Source organism: Leptodactylus fuscus, chromosome 4, assembly GCF_031893055.1.
Source record: "Leptodactylus fuscus isolate aLepFus1 chromosome 4, aLepFus1.hap2, whole genome shotgun sequence".
NCBI classification, from domain to species: domain Eukaryota; kingdom Metazoa; phylum Chordata; class Amphibia; order Anura; family Leptodactylidae; genus Leptodactylus; species Leptodactylus fuscus.
In genome coordinates, this window is record NC_134268.1 from 58,436,458 (window position 1) to 58,455,236 (window position 18,779).

Genomic DNA, 18,779 nt, shown 5'->3' on the forward strand with positions numbered 1-18,779 from the left:
CATACCAACAACAGTGTGTGCCAACCTTGTGAAGACTTACAGAAAACGTTTGACCTCTGTCATTGCCAACAAAGGATATATAACAAAGTATTGAGATGAAATTTTGTTACTGACCAAATACTTATTTTCCACCATAATTTGCAAATAAATTCTTACAAAATCAGACAATGTGATTTTCTGGATTTGTTTTCTCATTTTGTCTCTCATAGTTGAGGTCTACCTATGATGTAAATTACAGACGCCTCTCATCTTTTTAACCGGTTAAGGACCAGGCCCAGAAGTACATTAAGGACCGGGCCTCTTTTTTCAAAACTGACATGTGTCACTTTAAATGGCAATAACTTTGAGACGCTTTAACTTACACAAGTGATTTTGAAATTTTTTTTTCGTAACACATTATACTTCACGTTAGTGGTAAACACTAATCAATATTTTTGTATTTATTTATAAAAAAACTAGCAAATTTGATGGAAATTTGGAAAAAATTGCAATTTTCAAAATGTGAAATTCTCTGCTTTTCAGGCAGATAGTCATACCATCCAAATACATGAATAAATATTATCTCCCATATCTCTGCTTTATATCGGCATCATCTTTTGATCGTCTTTTAATTCATTTTGGACGTTACAAGGCTTACAAGTGTAACAGCGATTTTCCAGATTTACAAGAAAATTCCTCAAACTAATTTTTTAGGGAACACTTCAGTTCTGAAAGGAATTATAAAGGCCTATATAATAGAAACCCCCATAAATCACCCCATTTTCAAAACTACACCCCTCAAATTATTCGAAACAGCATTTGGGATGTTTGTTAACCCTTTAAGCATTTCATAAGAATAAAAATAATATGGAGGTCAAATTTAGACATTTCATTTTTTTTCACTAATACATTCATTTAGACCTAAAATTAACACATTCACAAAGGGTTAAAGGAGAAAATGCATCTCACATTTTGTTATACAATTTCTCCCGTGCACAGAAATACCCCACATGTGGGTGTAAACTGATTTTTGGGCACACGGCAGTGCACGAAAGGGAAGGAGTGACACTGGGTGTTTGAACAGCATATTTTGCTGGAATAATTTTCAGGCACCATGTCACATTTGCAGAGCCCTTAGCGTACCAAAACAATGGAAACCCCCCAAAAGTGACCCCATTTTAGAATCTACACCCCTCACAGAATTCATCAAGGGGTATAGTCAGCATTTTGACCCTACAGTTGTTCCACAGATTTTACTAACATTGGAATGTGTAAAAGAAAAATTACTAAAATGTCACTTTATCCCCAAAGTTTTCATTTTCACAAGGGGTTAAAGGAGTAAAAGCCCCCCAAAGTTTGTTAAACAATTTATCCTGAACACGGCAATACCCCATATGTGGCCATATTCTGCTGTATGGGAACATGGCGGGGCTCAGAATGGAAGGAGCGCTATTTGGCTTTTGGATGGCAGATTTTGCTGGAATAATTTTAGGTGCCATGTCTGATTTGCAGAGCCCCTAGAGAACCAATACAGTGGAAACCCCCTAAAAGTGACCCCATTTTGGAAACTACACCCCCCACAAAACATATCAAAGGGTAGAGTGAGCATTTTGACCCTACAGCTGTTTCACAGATTTTATTAACATTGGGACATGAAAATGAAAATTTACTTTTTTTCCAACAAACTGTCAATTTAGCCCCAAATTTTTCATTTTCACAAGAGGATAAAGGAGAAAAAGCTCCCTAAAGTTCGTTACACAAATTCTGCTGAACACAGAAATGCCCCATATGTGGTAATAATCTGCTGTATGGGAACATGGCGGGGCTCAGAATGGAAAGAGCGCTATTTGGCTTTTGAAGGGCAGATTTTGCTGGAATATTTTTCAGGTGCCATGTCGAATTTGCAGAGCCCCTAGTGTACCAATAAAGTGGAAACCCCCTAAAAGTGACCCCATTTTGGAAACTACACCCCTCATAGAATTTATCTAGGGGTTTGGTGAGCATTTTGGCCTCACAGCTGATTCACAGATTTTATTAACAATGGGACGTAAAAATGAAAAATTACTTTTTTTTTCCAATTAATCGTCCATTTAGCGCCATATTTTTAATTTTGCAAGTAGCTGAAGAATTAAAAGCCCCCCAGAGTTTGTTACACAATTTCTTCTTAACACGGCAATACCCCATATGTGGCCATAATCTGCTGTATGGGTATACGGTGGGGCTCAGAATGGAAAGAGCGCTATTTGGCTTTTAGAAAGCAGAAGTGGCTGGAATAGTTCTCAGGTGTCATGTCGCATTAGCTGAGCCCCTAAAGTATCAATACAATGGAAACCCCCCATTGTGACCCCATTTTAGAAACTACACAGGTGACAGTAAACTGGAATTCACCAAGAAGTGACCCCATTTTGTAGGGACAATTTTAGGGCCTCTGCAAATGTGACGTGGTGTCCAAAAACAAAGAATCTAAATCTGCACTCCAAAAGCACATATCGCTCCTTCACATCTGCGCCCTGCTGGGTACCCAAATAGCGGTGTATGCCCACATGTATGACACTGGTGTACCCCGGATAACGGACTTAATGCCATATGTGGGTATAAATGGCTGTTTGGGCACAGCCGGGCACAGAAGGGAAGGAGCGCTATTTTGGTTTTTGGAGCACAGTTTGGTTTTAGGACACCATGCCACTTTTGCAAAGCCCCTGAATTGCCAATAAAGTGGAATCCGCAGACATGTCACCCCATTTTGGACACTAGCCCACTGATGGGATTTATGAAGTGTTGTAACGAGCGTTTTTAACCCTTGAGTGTTGCATTTATTTAGTTTCCAGAAATGAAATCACAGCTGATAATGAGAAGTTAAAAATGAAAAATTTCCAGAGATTCGCCATTTTAGTGCCCGATATGTTGTGCCCAACTTATGTCAGCAGAGACACTCCAAAAACTGGTAAGCGGGTATCCCGGGCACAACAGCTTTTAGAGCGTTCATCTCTGATACAAGGCGGGCACAACATATTACGCACTGAAATGACGTATTCCTGGAAAAATTGTCATTTTCACCTCTCACAATCAGCTTCGTATTCATTTATGGATAATAAGTTATAGCAACACTTGGGGGTTAAAAATGCTCTCTGTACCCCTGGAGAAATCCTTCAGGGGTGTAGTTTCCAAAATAAGGTCACATATCAGGGGATTCCACTTTACTGGCGTTTCAGATCTACAAAAGTGTCATGGCATCCAAAAACCAAACCGTCTGTGCTCCAAAAACCCAATAACCCTTCTTCCCTTTTGCGTCCAGCTGTGCCCTAATATCAGTTTATACCCACATATGACATTACGTCCGTTATCCTGGGTACACCAGTGTCATACATGTGTCATAAACTGCAGTTTGGGCGCACAGCAGGGCGCAGAAGCGATGGAGCGCGATGCGGCTTTTGGAGTACAGATTTTGATGTTTGGTATCTGGACGCCATGTCATGTTTGTAGAGCCTGTAAGGTACCAGAAAAGTGGATTCCCCAAAGGAGTGACCCCATTTTGAAAACTGCACCCCTCAAAGAATTTATCAGGGGGTGTAGTGAGTATTAGTATCCCAGACGTGACTGCACAGCGGATGGCGAAGAGGGAATGTATAAGCTGTGCGGAGAACATTGCAGACACCAAATTCCCTACTATGTCCCAGTAGCTCCTATGATTGGGGGAGTCACTCTGGGGGTCACTTTGGGGGTCACTTCTGGTGTTTTTTCGCTCATAAGCTGTAAATCTGGGGTGTCCCCTGATATTCGCTCGCACAGCTTATATATTCCCTATCTGCCGCAGCCAGTTGTGTTCTAATAATTTGGCGATTTTTGGGGGGTTTTGCCTTCACATTGCTAGATGCTATATTTTCTTTATTTTTCTGGTGACATGGCCATATAAGGGTTTGTTGTTTGCAGGATGAGATGCATTTTGTAATGACACCATCTTTGGGTGCCTACAACTTACTGATTACATTTTATTAACTCTTTCTTGCTGGATTAAAAAAAAAAAAAAATCAATCCTGCATTGAGTTTTACATTTTAAATTTTTCGCCATGCAGCGTACAGCATAAGTAACATGTGTCCTTTATTCTGCGGGTCGGTACGGTTACGGCGATACCTCATTTATGTTATTTTTTTATGCGATACTAAGTCTGCAGAACAAAAACACATATGGGGACATAAATCAATGTTTTTTGCATCGCCATCTTCTGAGACGTAACATTTTTATTTTTCGGTTGACAGTGTTGGTTGAGGGCTTATTTTTTGCGGGAAAATGTGCGCTTTTTATTGGCACTGTTGTGGGGTGAATATGACTTTTTGATCACTTTTTATAGCATATTTTGTAGGATGAGATGGCAAAAAATCATTATTTCCGGCGAGTTTTTTCCGTTTTTTTTTTCCGACGTTCACCGTGTACATTAAATATTATTTCAGTTTTATTGTACTGGTTGTTACGGACGCGGCGATACCAAATATGCATTGCTTTTTTTAATTTTTAGTGCTTTTTTTTATATAATTCATTTTGTATAGAAAAAAAGGGATTTTTGGACTTTAGAACTTTATTACTTTTTTCATACACTTTATTTTTTTTTTAACTTTTTTTTTACTTTTTCATGTGTCCCTTTAGGACACTTGAATCAGTTGATGCTTTGATGAAAGCATCAACTGATTCTACACAGTAGCAGACAGGACACGAGCAGGACATGAACCTGCTCGTGTCCTGTAAGCTGCAGAGGAAGTGAGCTGCATCGCTCACTTCCTCCACCGCCTGGCAGGATCACCAGGTATGTGGGGGCTCCGGTAGTCTGGGGTCACTGGCCAGACCCCAGACTACCTGTTACTGACATCGGCACCCCTCGATCTCGCCGCGGGGGGTGCCGATCACTTTAAATTATCGGCGGATCCCTTTCGATCGCGCCGTGATGTTTCACGGCGCGATCGAAAGGGTTAACACGTCCAGTCGGACTGAGTTCCGACTGGACGTTATGGAGGAAGGGGTTAGGTGTTAGTAACACCTAACCCCTGTCCCCCCCGCACCCCTCCCCCCGCCAGAAAGGTACCTAAAGGCCGGACGTATTTCGGCAATAGTCCGGTCTTTAGGTACCAGCACATGAGGCCGTAAATTTACGTACGGCGGTCCTCATGTGGTTAAGTGGTGGAACTTGCACTATTGGTAACTGACTAAATACTTTTTTGCCCAACTGTATGTGTGTGTGTATATATATATATATATATATATATATATATATATATATATATTTATTTATTTATTATATCTTGTGTGTGTAATATAACTAACACTAATCTGAGTAAGGCTACGTTCATATCTGCAAAAGAGTCTGCAGATTCTACCAAAAATCAGCAGCGGGAAAGCCCTACATGGAGATGGTTTCAGTTCTAAAAACGCCACCCAATGGACTCCTTTTATGGTCTGTGAGCTCTGCTGGGCTCGGTGTATCACTGCTGTGTTAGCCGTCCGCATCTCTGTTGTTTGGGTCCCCTCACAGATCAGAACAATGGAGATACAACACTAGTGTTAACCTATATCACATAGTGTGCACTGATGCCTCTATACTGCCCTGGAGTGGGTTACCAAGAATCTACCTATCAAGAATGGGAGAGAGGTTGTACAAATCTGTCGTACACCTAGTAATACATTATACAGCAAATGTGACTGTAGTACATAATGTAATGCAAATGGTTTAGGGTGTGTTTTTTTTTTTCTATTCCCAAAGTCATTCAAATAAACCTTTGAGCTTACCCAATGGCTACATGTATGTGCATATAGAAATACTTATTGTGGATGTTCGACATGTCTGTAAAGCACCGTGGAATGTGATGGCTCTATATAAGTAAGCTAAATAAACACACGCACTTCTTATATTTGGATTGTCCTGCTGGTTCCTCCCCTCTCATTGAAATAGACGGAGTCCAGAGAACATTCTGTAGATTTTATTTTCCACACCACGTCCGTTTAGAAGCAGAAATAAATCTGCATTGTGTACAGGAGATTAAGAAAATCTCATTGATTTGTTATTGAATTATACTCCAAAATTTTCTGTGAAAATGTGTTTAGAAGATCTGCACTTAATCTGTAACCTGATTATGTAGCCTGAAGGGGTTTTGCTATAACTATGCATTAGGATAGGTTATTGGTATTAAATCAGTGGGGGTCCCGATACTAGGCACCTCCAGCGATCAGCTGACAACAGCAACTGCAGCTGGCGAGCCTGTGTTCTTACTGCGCTGTACACTGTTGGCACTGTGCCCACTAATATTAGCTGATCAGTAGGGGTGTCCAAGTCAAAGCCTACTAGTGCAATAGTCTGCCAGTCACATGACCAGCTGAGAAACCAGTTTGGCAGCTGAATGAACAATGTGCACAGTGAGCAAAAACATTGTTGACTACACATTAGTCTACCCTGTGCCACACAGCTAAAGAATATACAACCTCTACCCACTGATCCCTCTTCACCTCTCCAGAACAACCCAAACACTCTAAAGATCCAGGGCTGAGTTTTGTTGCAGCGATCAGTGCCTATAGTCTTCTCTATTTCACCTACAAGTCTGCTAAAAAAATAAATAAAAATTTGTCTACTGTTACTTAGTAGTATCTTTAACATATTTGGGCCACAACTTAGGATACTGCATGGCTAAATAACTATTCTTTATATGGGCAATGGTATTTCCAATAGGGACAGCTATTCTTGGAAGTCCCACAGAAGTCAACGGAGAGAGACAGACCTCCTCTTCACTCAATGCAGTGATGACGCGTATCAGGGTCCTTGTTGTAATTGAATTACCCCTTAAGGCTGAGGCCCCACATTGTGGAAATCCAGCTTGTTTTGTTGCAGTTTTTTGAGCCAAAGCCAGGAGTGGATTAAGCAGAAGGGAGAAGTATAAGAATTTCCCATTTGTAGCCATTTCTGGCTTTAACTCAAAACACCGCAACAGAATCTGCAACAAAAAAAAAGCTGTTTCCGTTTCTGCAACGTGGGGCTTCAGCCTAAAGGAGTTCTGATTATATTTTGGCACTACTAAGAAACTCAGCTGATATCCTTATTGTGGCTTGGCTGTCTTCTTATGTATGAAATGATCCTGCCTGATAACCTGTCCACAATAATGTCATCATTATCAAACCATAAATTCCTGCTTTTGTAATCATATCCATTGGTGACTGTCATCACTAAGATGGTAAGAGAAAAACTTTAAAACTTTGCAAAATTTTTAATTATTTATATTTGAGAAAATGTTTAACTTTTAAATTTACAAATTTAAATATGGTTATTGCAATGGGAAACGGATGTCTAGACCCACTGTGGCACCTACCAGAGGGTTCCTGGAGTCGGTGGGTGCTGACCAGGCAGAAAGTGGTATGATGCACCAGAGGGTACAGGCTGAACATCAGTGGCAGGCGGTAGATAATTGAGGTCGTAAACAAGCCAATAGCTCAGAGCAGATCAGGTTTAGTAGTCCAGGACAGGCCGAGGTCTGAATTAGGCTTGGAAGTGTGGTCAATAAACGATAATCCATATGTAGTATAGTACAGAACCCTGGCAAAATTGGAAGCAGCAGATTCAATGTTGTTTGGGCATGGTTCAGAGGGCTGAGCAGACTAATGGAGGTGGAAGCAGTCATGGATTGGCTGAGGAGCTGTTATCATATATCATGGAGCAAATATCTAAAATTTCAGGATCTGGATGATAACAGAGTAGTAGAATAAGATATCTAACTCTCACACAGCACTGAGATATAGATCCTGGGAACCCAAACATCTTCACCAGCGCTAAACACAAAATCATATGAACTTGTGCTGGCTTTGGCCCCAAGTTATCACCACAGAAAATAGTGTAAAAAATAAACGCTCTACAAACTGAAGTCAAATCCAAACCTGCAACAAACTCACAAGGAGATAATTGAATTTCCAGTAACAGGTCAATATCCAAAAGACTTGAGTTCAGGAGCCTCACTAAAGTACAAACTAATAGCAGGAACCTGGGTGAGCAGGAATAGAGTTTAAACATCTTCAGCTGCTCATTGGATCAGCATAGCAGAGTTCTGAAAACTGCAGAAGCTTCATATGTTGGTAAGGTAACATAAAGCAACAGAGTAGCTAGCTGTAGAGATGAGCGAACACTGTTCGGATCAGCCGATTCGAACAGCACGCACCCATAGAAATGAATGGATGCACCTGTGACGCCGGCAAAGTCAGCGTCACAGGTGCTTCCATTCATTTCTATGGGTGCGTGCTGTTCGGATCGGCTGATCCGAACAGTGTTCGCTCATCTCTAGCTAGCTGTTTAGGAAACTGAGATTCCTAGCAGGAGGTAAAGGTAAACTCATTATGCCTTATGGGCTGAACCAGGTGCTACACAGGAAGGAACACAATGGTGTGAACTGGAGCCAGTTAGTAACTGCGTGTTAGAGAGCAGGACAATGGGAGCTTGACTGAACTTATGCTACTGGAAAACTCCCTTAGGCCGGGGCCCCACGAGATGTAAACGCTGCGAAAAATTGCAGCATTTTATAGTACAAGCAAAGGGGATGGGATTCATGCCAATCCCATGCCCACTTTGCGGAAAAAAACGCAATGTGGACACGCTGAGATTTGCAAAGCTGTTGCGGCGTTGCCAATTGCAGCATGTCAATTATGTCTGTGGAAATGCCAGCGGCTTTCCCTTAGATATAATAGGAAGAGAAAGTCAGCAGAGGAAAACTCTGAACTTTCTCTTCAAAGCGCTGCGGAAAGAACCGCAATGTGATCACGCAGCCTTAGCTTTACACTTATTAAAGAAGCACTCCAAGCAAAACTAAGGGCCCCTTCACAGGGAGTTTACGCTCGGTGTATTCTGTACATTTTACACGTGTAAAAATACACGTGTAAAATGTAGTTAGCCATTGAATTCAATGGCATGTTCGTATAACGCACGTCTTTTTGCGCGCAAAAAGACACGCGTTATACGAAAAAGCCATTGAATTCAATGGCTAACTACATTTTACACGTGTATTTTTACACGTGTAAAATGTACAGAATACACCGAGCGCATACAGAATACACGGGTCGTAAACTCCGTGTGAAGGGGCTCTAATACTCTGTAATACCAAGTCTAGGACCTAAGGGGGCTGGTGATTGAAACAGACTATCCCTGTGTCATGCATCACCCCTTCAGGCCCTGCAGTAGCCATAACATAACACAAGGTATATGTTTTGCCCAGAGTTCTCCGTCAATGCTCAAGTTCACATTTTTCCAGGAAAAAAACAATACTTTTTGGATAAAACTATTGTGCTTTATTACAGTTTTGAGTTGTCTTCTGTAAATGTCCATATATATATATTTTTAATTCTCCCATTGCAAAAGAGGAAAAGTGAATATTCAAAACCTGTTCACACATTAATTGTTAATATTAGAATTGCTGGTCTTCAACAAAAAGCCAGATTTGTTCCATGCCATTGGAAATTGTTCCGTCAGCACGCTACTTGTTTGTGTGTACGTACATATGCATAAATATATATACACATACACACAAATTCCCGAAGATAAGTGGAAGTACCGTCCTTTATAAACAGATGGATTTTCAGGTCACATACATGGTCTTAGTGTAATAGTCCAATCTAGTTCTAGGAAATAGACATAAACACATCAAGGCACTTCCACCAGGGTGACGCTCGTCTTGGAATATATACTAATTACTGTTGTAAAAATACAACTACTATATATATTATATCATTTAAAAAGGTTTCCATCTCTTTTTTTCTTATTTGGAAAATATCACTAAAATTGATCACTAGCTGCAACAGGCATGGCGATGAGCCCTCAGCCGGAGACAATATAACGTAGTCCATAATAAAATAGGCCTGAGTAGGATTTTCAGGTGAACATCATGGTAGCTCTAAACTCCCTGCCAGGTGTAGTACCCATTTTTTCCGTTTGCTTTAAATAAATAAAAATGACAATAAAAATAATAATAATAAAAAAAAAAAAAACACAAAACGTCAACAAAACTAAGACTCGGCGGTGGTTTCCGATAAGGTCTGAAGAAGGTTTTTGTAAATTACAGAGTTCATGAAACGTGGGTAAGAGTCTCTGTGCATTAGGGTGTAGATCTGGAGTTGGGCATCATCAAATGTGTGTTGTGAGGGCTCCAACATGTTCCTGTTGATGACTTCTCGTACTCTAGAGTCCAGACTGACCTGCAAAAAAGAGAGAGTACATTTCTTTAGAGGGAATCTGTCAGGAGCTTTCTGTGCTCTAAATCACCACCAACTATCAGTTCTGCTCATGGGTTTTCTAAAGTTGTCCTTATGTATGTTCTTAAAGCAGACCTCTGACTATTAAGTCACTTTTCATAAATAGTACGTGTCAATATAACTTTGTAATATGTCTTATTGAAGGGGTTGTCAGAAATCCTTCCTGGCAAAATGAATACTGATGACCTATTCACAGGACTGGTTATGGATCAGATCAGATGGATTCTGACGCCCAGACAATGCAGCTGTTTTGGCTGCCAGAAGTTGTATACAAGGTATATGGGCGAAAGCAGAGATGCTCCTATACAACCACCTGGCACCAACACTACAGTGTACGACTCTGTAAAGTGCATACAGCTTTCGGACCAGTGGCGTAACTACCGGGGTAGCTGTGGTAGCGGCTACCCCAGGTCCTGGGACATTAGGAAGCCCAGCAGGCCCCTGATGTTTTTTTTTTTTGGTTTTTTTTAATAGGCCATTACCTGCTGGAGTAATGGTCCCTATTAACTGACCAATCCCTGCTCCTGCTCACCGCTGCCTGCACTTCCTCTGTGAGTAGGAGCGGACATCGGTAAGTGAGGACACGAACCTCACAAATACCGATATCATCATACTCTGGGGTCATGTGAAATGTTTACCTTGGGACCCAGCCATTTCTAGTTACCCCACTGTTTCGGATTATACTCTGTAGCAGTGTTGCTGGGAAACACTAAACCAGATTCCCCTGATCTGCTTCCAGCCATATACCTTATATTCTGCTTATAGCCGCTGAAACATCTGATCGGTGCCAGGTGTTGTCCCCTGAACCATCTGATACTGATGATCTTTTCTGTGGATAGCTTATCAGTATCCATTTTGCCTGGTATCTGACAACCCCCTTCAAGAAATATGTTCACTTCTCCATTTATTAGGCTGCTCTCCTTATCTACACTCAGACTTCCATTCTCCGTATTCAGCTCAGACATACAAGTCTATGGAGAGAGGAGGGGGAGGAGGAGACTGTTATTTGATTTAATGGTTCATTCTGTGCCGTTGTAAGGTCTTAGCTTGATGATACAGCAGTGTCAAAGGGGTCACCTGACTCACATTAGGAGTAGCAGAGTGTACCAGTTGCATCTAGAAATGTGCCTTTTCCATCAGCTCCCTTCCCTCTCTATAGACTAATGTATAAAAAGTAACTTGATAAATAAAAAAGGAAATATATTTCTTAAGTACGATATATTACATAGCTTCTAATATTCACTATTCATTTATGAAAGTGGTTTTATAATTGGAGGTACGCTTATAGTGAACCTGGCACAAGGTTTGGGACCCTATAACATCAGCATATTGGTATTCCCAGTCACATGTGTCCCTCTATTTACAAATTTAATTACTCATCTCCAGCAAATTAAAAGGAATTACATTTCTAAATGAAGGGACAAATGGCACTGAGGGCCCTAAAGTACAGCAGCATGACAGGCTTGGTGGTTTACAGGTGGTGATAGGTTCCCTTTAATTCCTGCATGTGCCATATACTAGTTACCTTTTTCTGCATATATAAAAAAAAAACAAAAAAAACTTGATAGCCATCACAAAGGTATCAACTACTGAAGACTAACTAATAATGACAGATTACAACGTTTTGGAACTCTCGTCTCCTTTCTCAAGTAAATTTAAAAACCATTTCTGAAGGATGCATATTTATGTACAAAAGGACACATAGGGATAGAATTCTAGGAGGAAGGGGGGGGGGGGTAGAGGGTTATTAGTAATTGGTACAAATAATTTAAACAATTCCAGGTTCTTATCAGTTCTCAGGGTCTCAGGTCAGTGATTTCTGTAAGATGCCATAAACCCATGTGACAGATTTAACCCCTGCTCCAGTGTTTGAAGCACGGTCATAAGTTTATACTCATAAATCCGTCGCTCTTTCCTTGATTTAAAATTCCCTCTTAAAACCAAAATTTTCATGTGATCGGTGATATTATGATCCTCATTGCAGAAATGTTTTGACACAGGAAGGTCCATTCTTCATTCTCTAATTGTATGGCGATGTGAATTCATACGCATTCTAAGCTGCTGTCCGGTCTTGCCAACATACAGATTTTTAGTGGGACATTTGGTTCACATTATTAAATACACTACATTGGGTGTTCTGCAGGTGAATGTACCTGGGATTTTATATTCCCTGTTAGAGTTTGGTATCTCTATCCTGTCAGTGGTCAGTATGTGAGGGCAGGTTTTGCATCTCTTCTGTCTGCATGGAAATGTTCCTTTGTTAGTTGGAGGTGACAGTGAGCTGCTAATAATCATATTCCTGAGGTTTGGTGGCTGTCTGTAGCACAGGAGAGGGGGGGGTCTGGAAATATGGATTTTAGACGGTCGTCTTTTTGTAGTAGTGCATGTAATTTGCGTGTGATTCCTCTCAGCGTCTCCAGGTGTGGGTTATATGTGACGACCAGGGGCACCCGATTGTTTTCCTGTTTGGTATTGTATTTTAATAAATCCGATCTTGGTATTCTGGTGGTCCTGGTGATTTGGTTATCAATTGTTCTTGGATGGTAACCCTGCCTCAAGAATGTGTTTTTGAGGCCTCCAAGGTGTTCATCTCTATCTGCAGGGTTTGAACATATGCGATGGTATCTGATGGCCTAGCTGTATACAATGGAGCTCTTTATGTGTTTAGGATGAAAGCTATCCCATCTTAGGTAGGCTGGTCGGTCAATCAGCTTCCGATACAGCGATGTCTCAATTTTGTTGTCTTGTATCTTGATGACTGTATCCAGGAAGTTTATTTCAGAGAAGGAGTGATTGAGCGTCAGGTTGATGGTGGGATGGAACTGCTTGAATTGTTCATGGAAGGTTTTCAGCTGTTGTTCAGACCCAGTCCAAATTATTAGGATATTGTTAATGAAGGAATAGTAGGCCAGAGGCCTGGTGGTGCAGGTGGATAGGAAGCCACTCTCAAGCTTGGCCATGAAGAGATTAGCATACTGTGGCGCCATTTTACTCCCCATTGCGGTGCCACTCTGCTGTAAATAGATGCAGTCACCAAAAGAAAAGTAATTGTGGGTGAGGATGAATTTTGTGTGTTTCACCACAATTTCAGCGTTCATACCTTGCTTTTCCATGAAAAACTGGCATACAATTAGAGAACGAAGAATGGACCTTCCCGTGTCAAAACATTTCTGCAATGAGGATCATAATATCACCGATCACATAAATTTACTTGAGAAAGGAGCCTAGAGTTCTGAAACGTTGTAATCTGTCATCATTATTAGTTAGCCATTAAAAAGGTATCAACTACTGAAGACTCAAGTTTTTTGTTGTTTTTTTATATTTTTATATTTATATTTTTATATTTCCTACCCACTGGCTAACACGGTACAAGAACAAACATTTTCCTTTTTTTGCAGTCAAGGAATTAGAGACACTTGCAAGTCAAGATAGCTACAACTTAAGGCCTCATTCTCACGATGTAACTCGCCCTGCATTCAGACGCTACACATTGAAGTCAATGGGTTAAAAAGCCTCTCATTGATTTCAATGTGTAGCGCGTGTGAGCCAGCGCACATTGAAATTAATGGCATCTGTTTTGAGCGCTCACACTCTGACACATGTATACGTGTCTGAATGCAGGGCGCGTTACATCATGGGAACAAGCCCTAATCCCGCCCAATCTTGGCTGACACCCCTAAGATCAGGGTCCGTCATCACAAATTTGTGCATTTTGTGCATGCAGAGTTTCCTACTAATTCTATTCCACTCCTGACAGGCTTCCAGCACATGCGCAGCGCTCTGATAAACCCAGAGCAGGTACGTCCACCCTCACTGCGTACGTGCCGGTAACCAACATTATATTATTATTTGCTTTGGCTACAAGTACAGGAGTGGAACCGTCAGTAAGTGGTGGCTGTTGGCAGAGCAAAAACCCTATGACAGGTTCCCTTTAATTCTTTGTTGCCGCAACCTTTGCACAATGAAGAAGACCCCTAACTGATCCCCCTGACTGTGAGCAGGGTAGTGGCTGCGCATGCTGCGCTATAATAAGCTACTTTCTCTATATAGGAAAATCAACCCCAGTGACTGACAGCGTTGTCTCCTTATCTCGACCACTGCTAATCGTTCCATCTTTTATTGTCTGAGAATATAATACTTGAAAGGTCAGACTGTTCTCAGAATAATTATTCTCTTTCTCACCAGGCCTTAAGAATTACCCCTTGGGGATCTCACAAGGAGATCGTCTTAAATGTCTTGCCATTGTTTATACGCACAGAATGGACTCTGTACACGCTACTTCTTCAGAATATAATACTGTTAAAATCTATTCTTGTTTTACTGTTGTAGCTGAAAGCTTGGAATCCTAATAATAGCGTTTAGCTTGGTCCCAAAAGCTTTGATGGGACTGTTCCATATGTGATTTTGTTCATATGTCATGATTGATGTGATCACACTTACATCTACGGCTTGTTTAGCCATCGGTATGAGATACATCTGTCAGCGCCATTAGAGATTACAGAATATTCCCCATAGTGGACTATCACAATGTTACTGAACCATGGAGAAGCCACTGAGCGTATGGGTTCATGCACAAGGCAGAGCTATGTGTTCAGCAGTACACAGGGTCCATGTGACTAGTTTGTCCACCCACATATGTATCAAGGTTTTCGGTAGGAGAAACATTGGCCCAGATTTAGTAAATTTACACATGCAGTCTGAAAATGCACCACATTTATCACAATGACTGAGGCTGGATGATAAATCTGGCGTATGTTTAGACTGACTAGTCTGAGGCACACAAATGAACAGAAAGATCCCATACACCATAAAGGTGAGGTGCGGTATAATAGTTCTGTATACTTCAGTATTATGGTTCTGTTCTGTATACTTCAGGGCGCAGAGCTGTAAGGTCCGTCCTTCTGACAGTGGAGGGATATCAATTCCCAAAAAGAATGGCACCAATATCCTTGGCACCTAGGCACATACCAGCAATTCAGTGCACGGTCAGCTTCTAGCGGTACATAATACCACCGATGTCAGAGGATGTACCCCATCAGGTCATGTATCATAGATAAGCCATGGATTAAACTCATTCGTGATGTGCTGTCAATAATTATATCTACTGCGTATTACTGCAGAAACCCTGAAAATGTGGTCTGTTGAGGTAGCACAGTTTCAAAACATGGCTCTATGTCAGGACTGGTTCTACATCCGTCCTCACAAACTAAACATGGTGATTCCTGGTCCTCGTAACCTGTTATTGAAACCTTTGCTAAAATTACTGCTCAGTTTACTTTTTATTGGCCTCCTGAATCCAGAATAAGATCACTTAAAGGGATTCAATCATTAAAATGCTATTTTTTCTCCCTAACACGTAGGAATAGCCTTAAGAAAGGCTATTCTTCTCCTACCTTTAGATGTCTTCTCCGCACTGCCGTTTGGTAGAAATCCTGTTTCTCTTCTGTATGCAGATGAGTTCTCTCATAGCACTTAGGGTGTCCCTAATGCTGCGAGAAAAATCTCCAGCGCCACCTCTATCTTCATCTGGAACGACCTCTCTCCGTGTCTTCTTCTGGCACTGGCTTCAAACTTCTAGGCATGCGCAGTCAACTCTGCCAACGGGCCTGACAGCAGAGCCGACTGTGCATGCCTAGAAGTTTGAAGCCACCCCCAGTGCTGCGAGAGAACTCATTTGCATACAGAAGAAAACCTGGATTTCTACCAAACGATGGCGCGGAGAAGACATCTAAAGGTAGGAGAAGAATAGCCTTTCTTAAGGCTATTCCTACGTGTTAGGGAGAAAAAATAGCATTTTAATGATTAAATCCCTTTAAAGTGAATGAATATTTGTACAACAACTGCTACATCTGTGCGAAGACAGAACATACCTCTTTTGGAGATAAAATGGAGATGTAGTCCTCGTATATTAGCCGGGCTTTCTCTTCTATCTCATTTTTGTTGGCTTCCTTTTTCAGATCCTCACATGCCATCCAGAAAAGCATGTTCTCCTCACTGAACTCCGTTCTAAGAAATTCCCGGAAAGCGTTTCTCCCAGCAGGTGTATTCATAAGTTTGTCGAATGACTGGCCCCAAGAGTATACATCCTCAAGAGTAGGGGTTGGACTAAAGGAAACAAAAGTCAAGATTTACTTAAGGTCAGATCACACTGATACCGTAACATTGCCATATCTGCATGTCTGGTATTGCAGGTACAATATCACACACATATCCCATGGACAAGAGTGGTGTGGTGTCTGAAAGAAGGCAGCCATGTTTTTATGGAATACAACTCCATAACTTATTTCAGTAGGGCAACTATTTTTCATGCAATAATGTGGATTGCAGCTTAATGGCCTTTCCCATTCACCATTTCTTGCAGAGACTTGTACTTGGTTGCACATTGATGACCTATCAATATGTGATGGGGGGGGCACTGATCCCATATTGTATCATGATATTCATAACTTAGGCCGCATGCACATGGCTAAGTGTGCAGACTGAGGCTCTTCTGGTGGGGTAATAGGTCGTATGCCACGGAGAACGGAGACACTTGGATCACACTTGGATGTCATCTGAGTATTACCCCAATGCATTCCACTGAAAAGTCTTATCTAATTCGACCTGCACACTCAGTCATGTGCATGAGGCCTCAAGAGTCTAATAGTAAAAAACATCTCTCTTTTATTTTTATTTAAGAGACAGCATAGGCTACATAGTCTCCAAAAAAAAATGAGTGAGTAGTAGATCCTTTTTTTAAAAAAAAAATATTTCAGTCAATGTATAACAGATTTTTCATTTTTCGATTTTCATGAGAAAGAATCCATTAAACGCACTTGATAAACAAATAGGAAAAATCTGCTCTGAACTGGATGTAAACATGTTGCCCACAGAGGTGCCATACACAGTATGCTCCTGGGTCACGCACTGGCTGACAGCTCATATAGGTTCATGCAGAGATCCTTGTCAATCCTATAAGTTATCATGAACCCCACTGACATGGTGACTGCACTGCTGACACTCAGAGCTGCTACTTGCCTTTCTTCACAGTTTGGTATGCCAGCACCTCGGATTTCATTTGAAGACCTTCTTGTCCTCTCATTTTCTTGATTCCTGACCGTGAGGCTGTAAGAAGGATCATTATTCATTAATATCTTTACAATATCATGTACTATATTCTTATGTCATAATTTATAGAATTCATCAGAATTTTACATGTGAATTTGACAATTTGCCGACACTATGAGGCATGGTCTGGTGTTACATGGTCAGAGACCTTCCATTCTTTTTGCAAATAGTTACAGTGATGGCATTTCATGGACTCTTGGACCTTTTTCCCCCCACCCCAATAAGAGAAGGAGAAAAATCAGATACAGACTGGAGAACTCCATATATGCTTCCTACTCTGCAGTCATGAAAGGGTGCAGCCTGAGGCGATGTTCTCCATCATCTCACTGACTGTACACCCTTGGAAATTTCAGCTTATTCACTTAACTGTGTATGACTCAGGACATGATTTCTGTACTGATATGAAAAAAACCACCGCAGTAAACACCAGAGACATGGAGTTCTGAATACATTTGTTCATTCTTGTATCTCCTAGATTCAGAATATGTTTCAGTCACAAGTTAGTGCCTATTCACAGGACAGGAGGCCACCTGCTGATCATAGTAGCCCGATTACTGGAACCCTGCTATCATGAGAATTGGGGTGTTTTGCGTCCTAGTCTGAATGGAGAAGTAGGTTGGAAACGTGCACTGCCGAACTATACCCCAGTTCTTGTGGCTGGTGGGTGTCCTAGCAGTTGGACCACCACTGATCAGAAAGTTATAACACCACGCTGTGGACAGAGGGTAACTTGTTGTGACCTGAATACCCCATATAGAGTAGTTGCTAAATTTTTGGGGCACATCCGTATTTGCTTTATAAATTGTGCTCAGCGCTTTTCTAAGAAGTGGGCGGGCATGGGCAGCGCAGGGCAGGTCTCAGTGCGACATATTTAACATTATTTATACCAGAAAACAATGTCTAAAATCTATGCCAGATCATTTGTTGGCATAGATAGATCCACGGACCACCCAATATATCCTCAAATTAAGAGGCATGATCATATATATATGTATATATAAACATATAAACTGTAGCCTCCTATTGCTAAGGGGAGATTATCATCATTTCTACAGAGGACACAAAAAGAACAAGCTGGCATATGCAGGAGAATTGCCTACAGCAAAGTGATGTAATTGAGCTCTATGTACCAAGCTCTTAATTTATCTGTGGGTACGGCCGAAATTACAATATACACACAAATCGAGTACTGTGGGCTTCATACAAAGTGTGATATCATTGCTATCAATGCAAAATGTTCACTGAAGTATAGCCCACATTGAATAGGTCACACCATTAACTTTTATTTTATAAGGGTACATCACATATACTTTATGTATATATTGCCTATCCTACTCTATAATCTACACATGCACAGGGGCCCTGCAGGCAACGGGACTTACAGTGTCCTTACCAGGAATATATTGCATTTTTTAAAAATTATTTAATG

General features: G+C 41.1%; 2 protein-coding genes across 3 annotated transcripts in view; one reads left to right on the forward strand and one right to left on the reverse strand.

Annotated features, from left to right (window-relative positions):
* Nucleotides 1–18,779, forward strand: part of LOC142200299 (transcription elongation factor A protein 1-like) — a 524,101-nt gene that overhangs the window by 49,848 nt on the left and 455,474 nt on the right. The window lies entirely within an intron of this gene.
* Nucleotides 9,271–18,779, reverse strand: part of RGS20 (regulator of G protein signaling 20) — an 84,442-nt gene continuing 74,933 nt past the window's right edge. For both annotated transcript variants that reach the window (XM_075270569.1, XM_075270570.1), the window contains exons 3-5: nucleotides 17,261–17,347; nucleotides 16,114–16,348; nucleotides 9,271–10,186 (exon numbers count right to left, since the gene is read on the reverse strand). In XM_075270569.1, coding sequence (XP_075126670.1) covers nucleotides 9,998–10,186; nucleotides 16,114–16,348; nucleotides 17,261–17,347 — 511 coding nt within the window. In that variant the 3' untranslated portion in view covers nucleotides 9,271–9,997. The remainder of the gene's footprint in view (nucleotides 10,187–16,113; nucleotides 16,349–17,260; nucleotides 17,348–18,779) is intronic.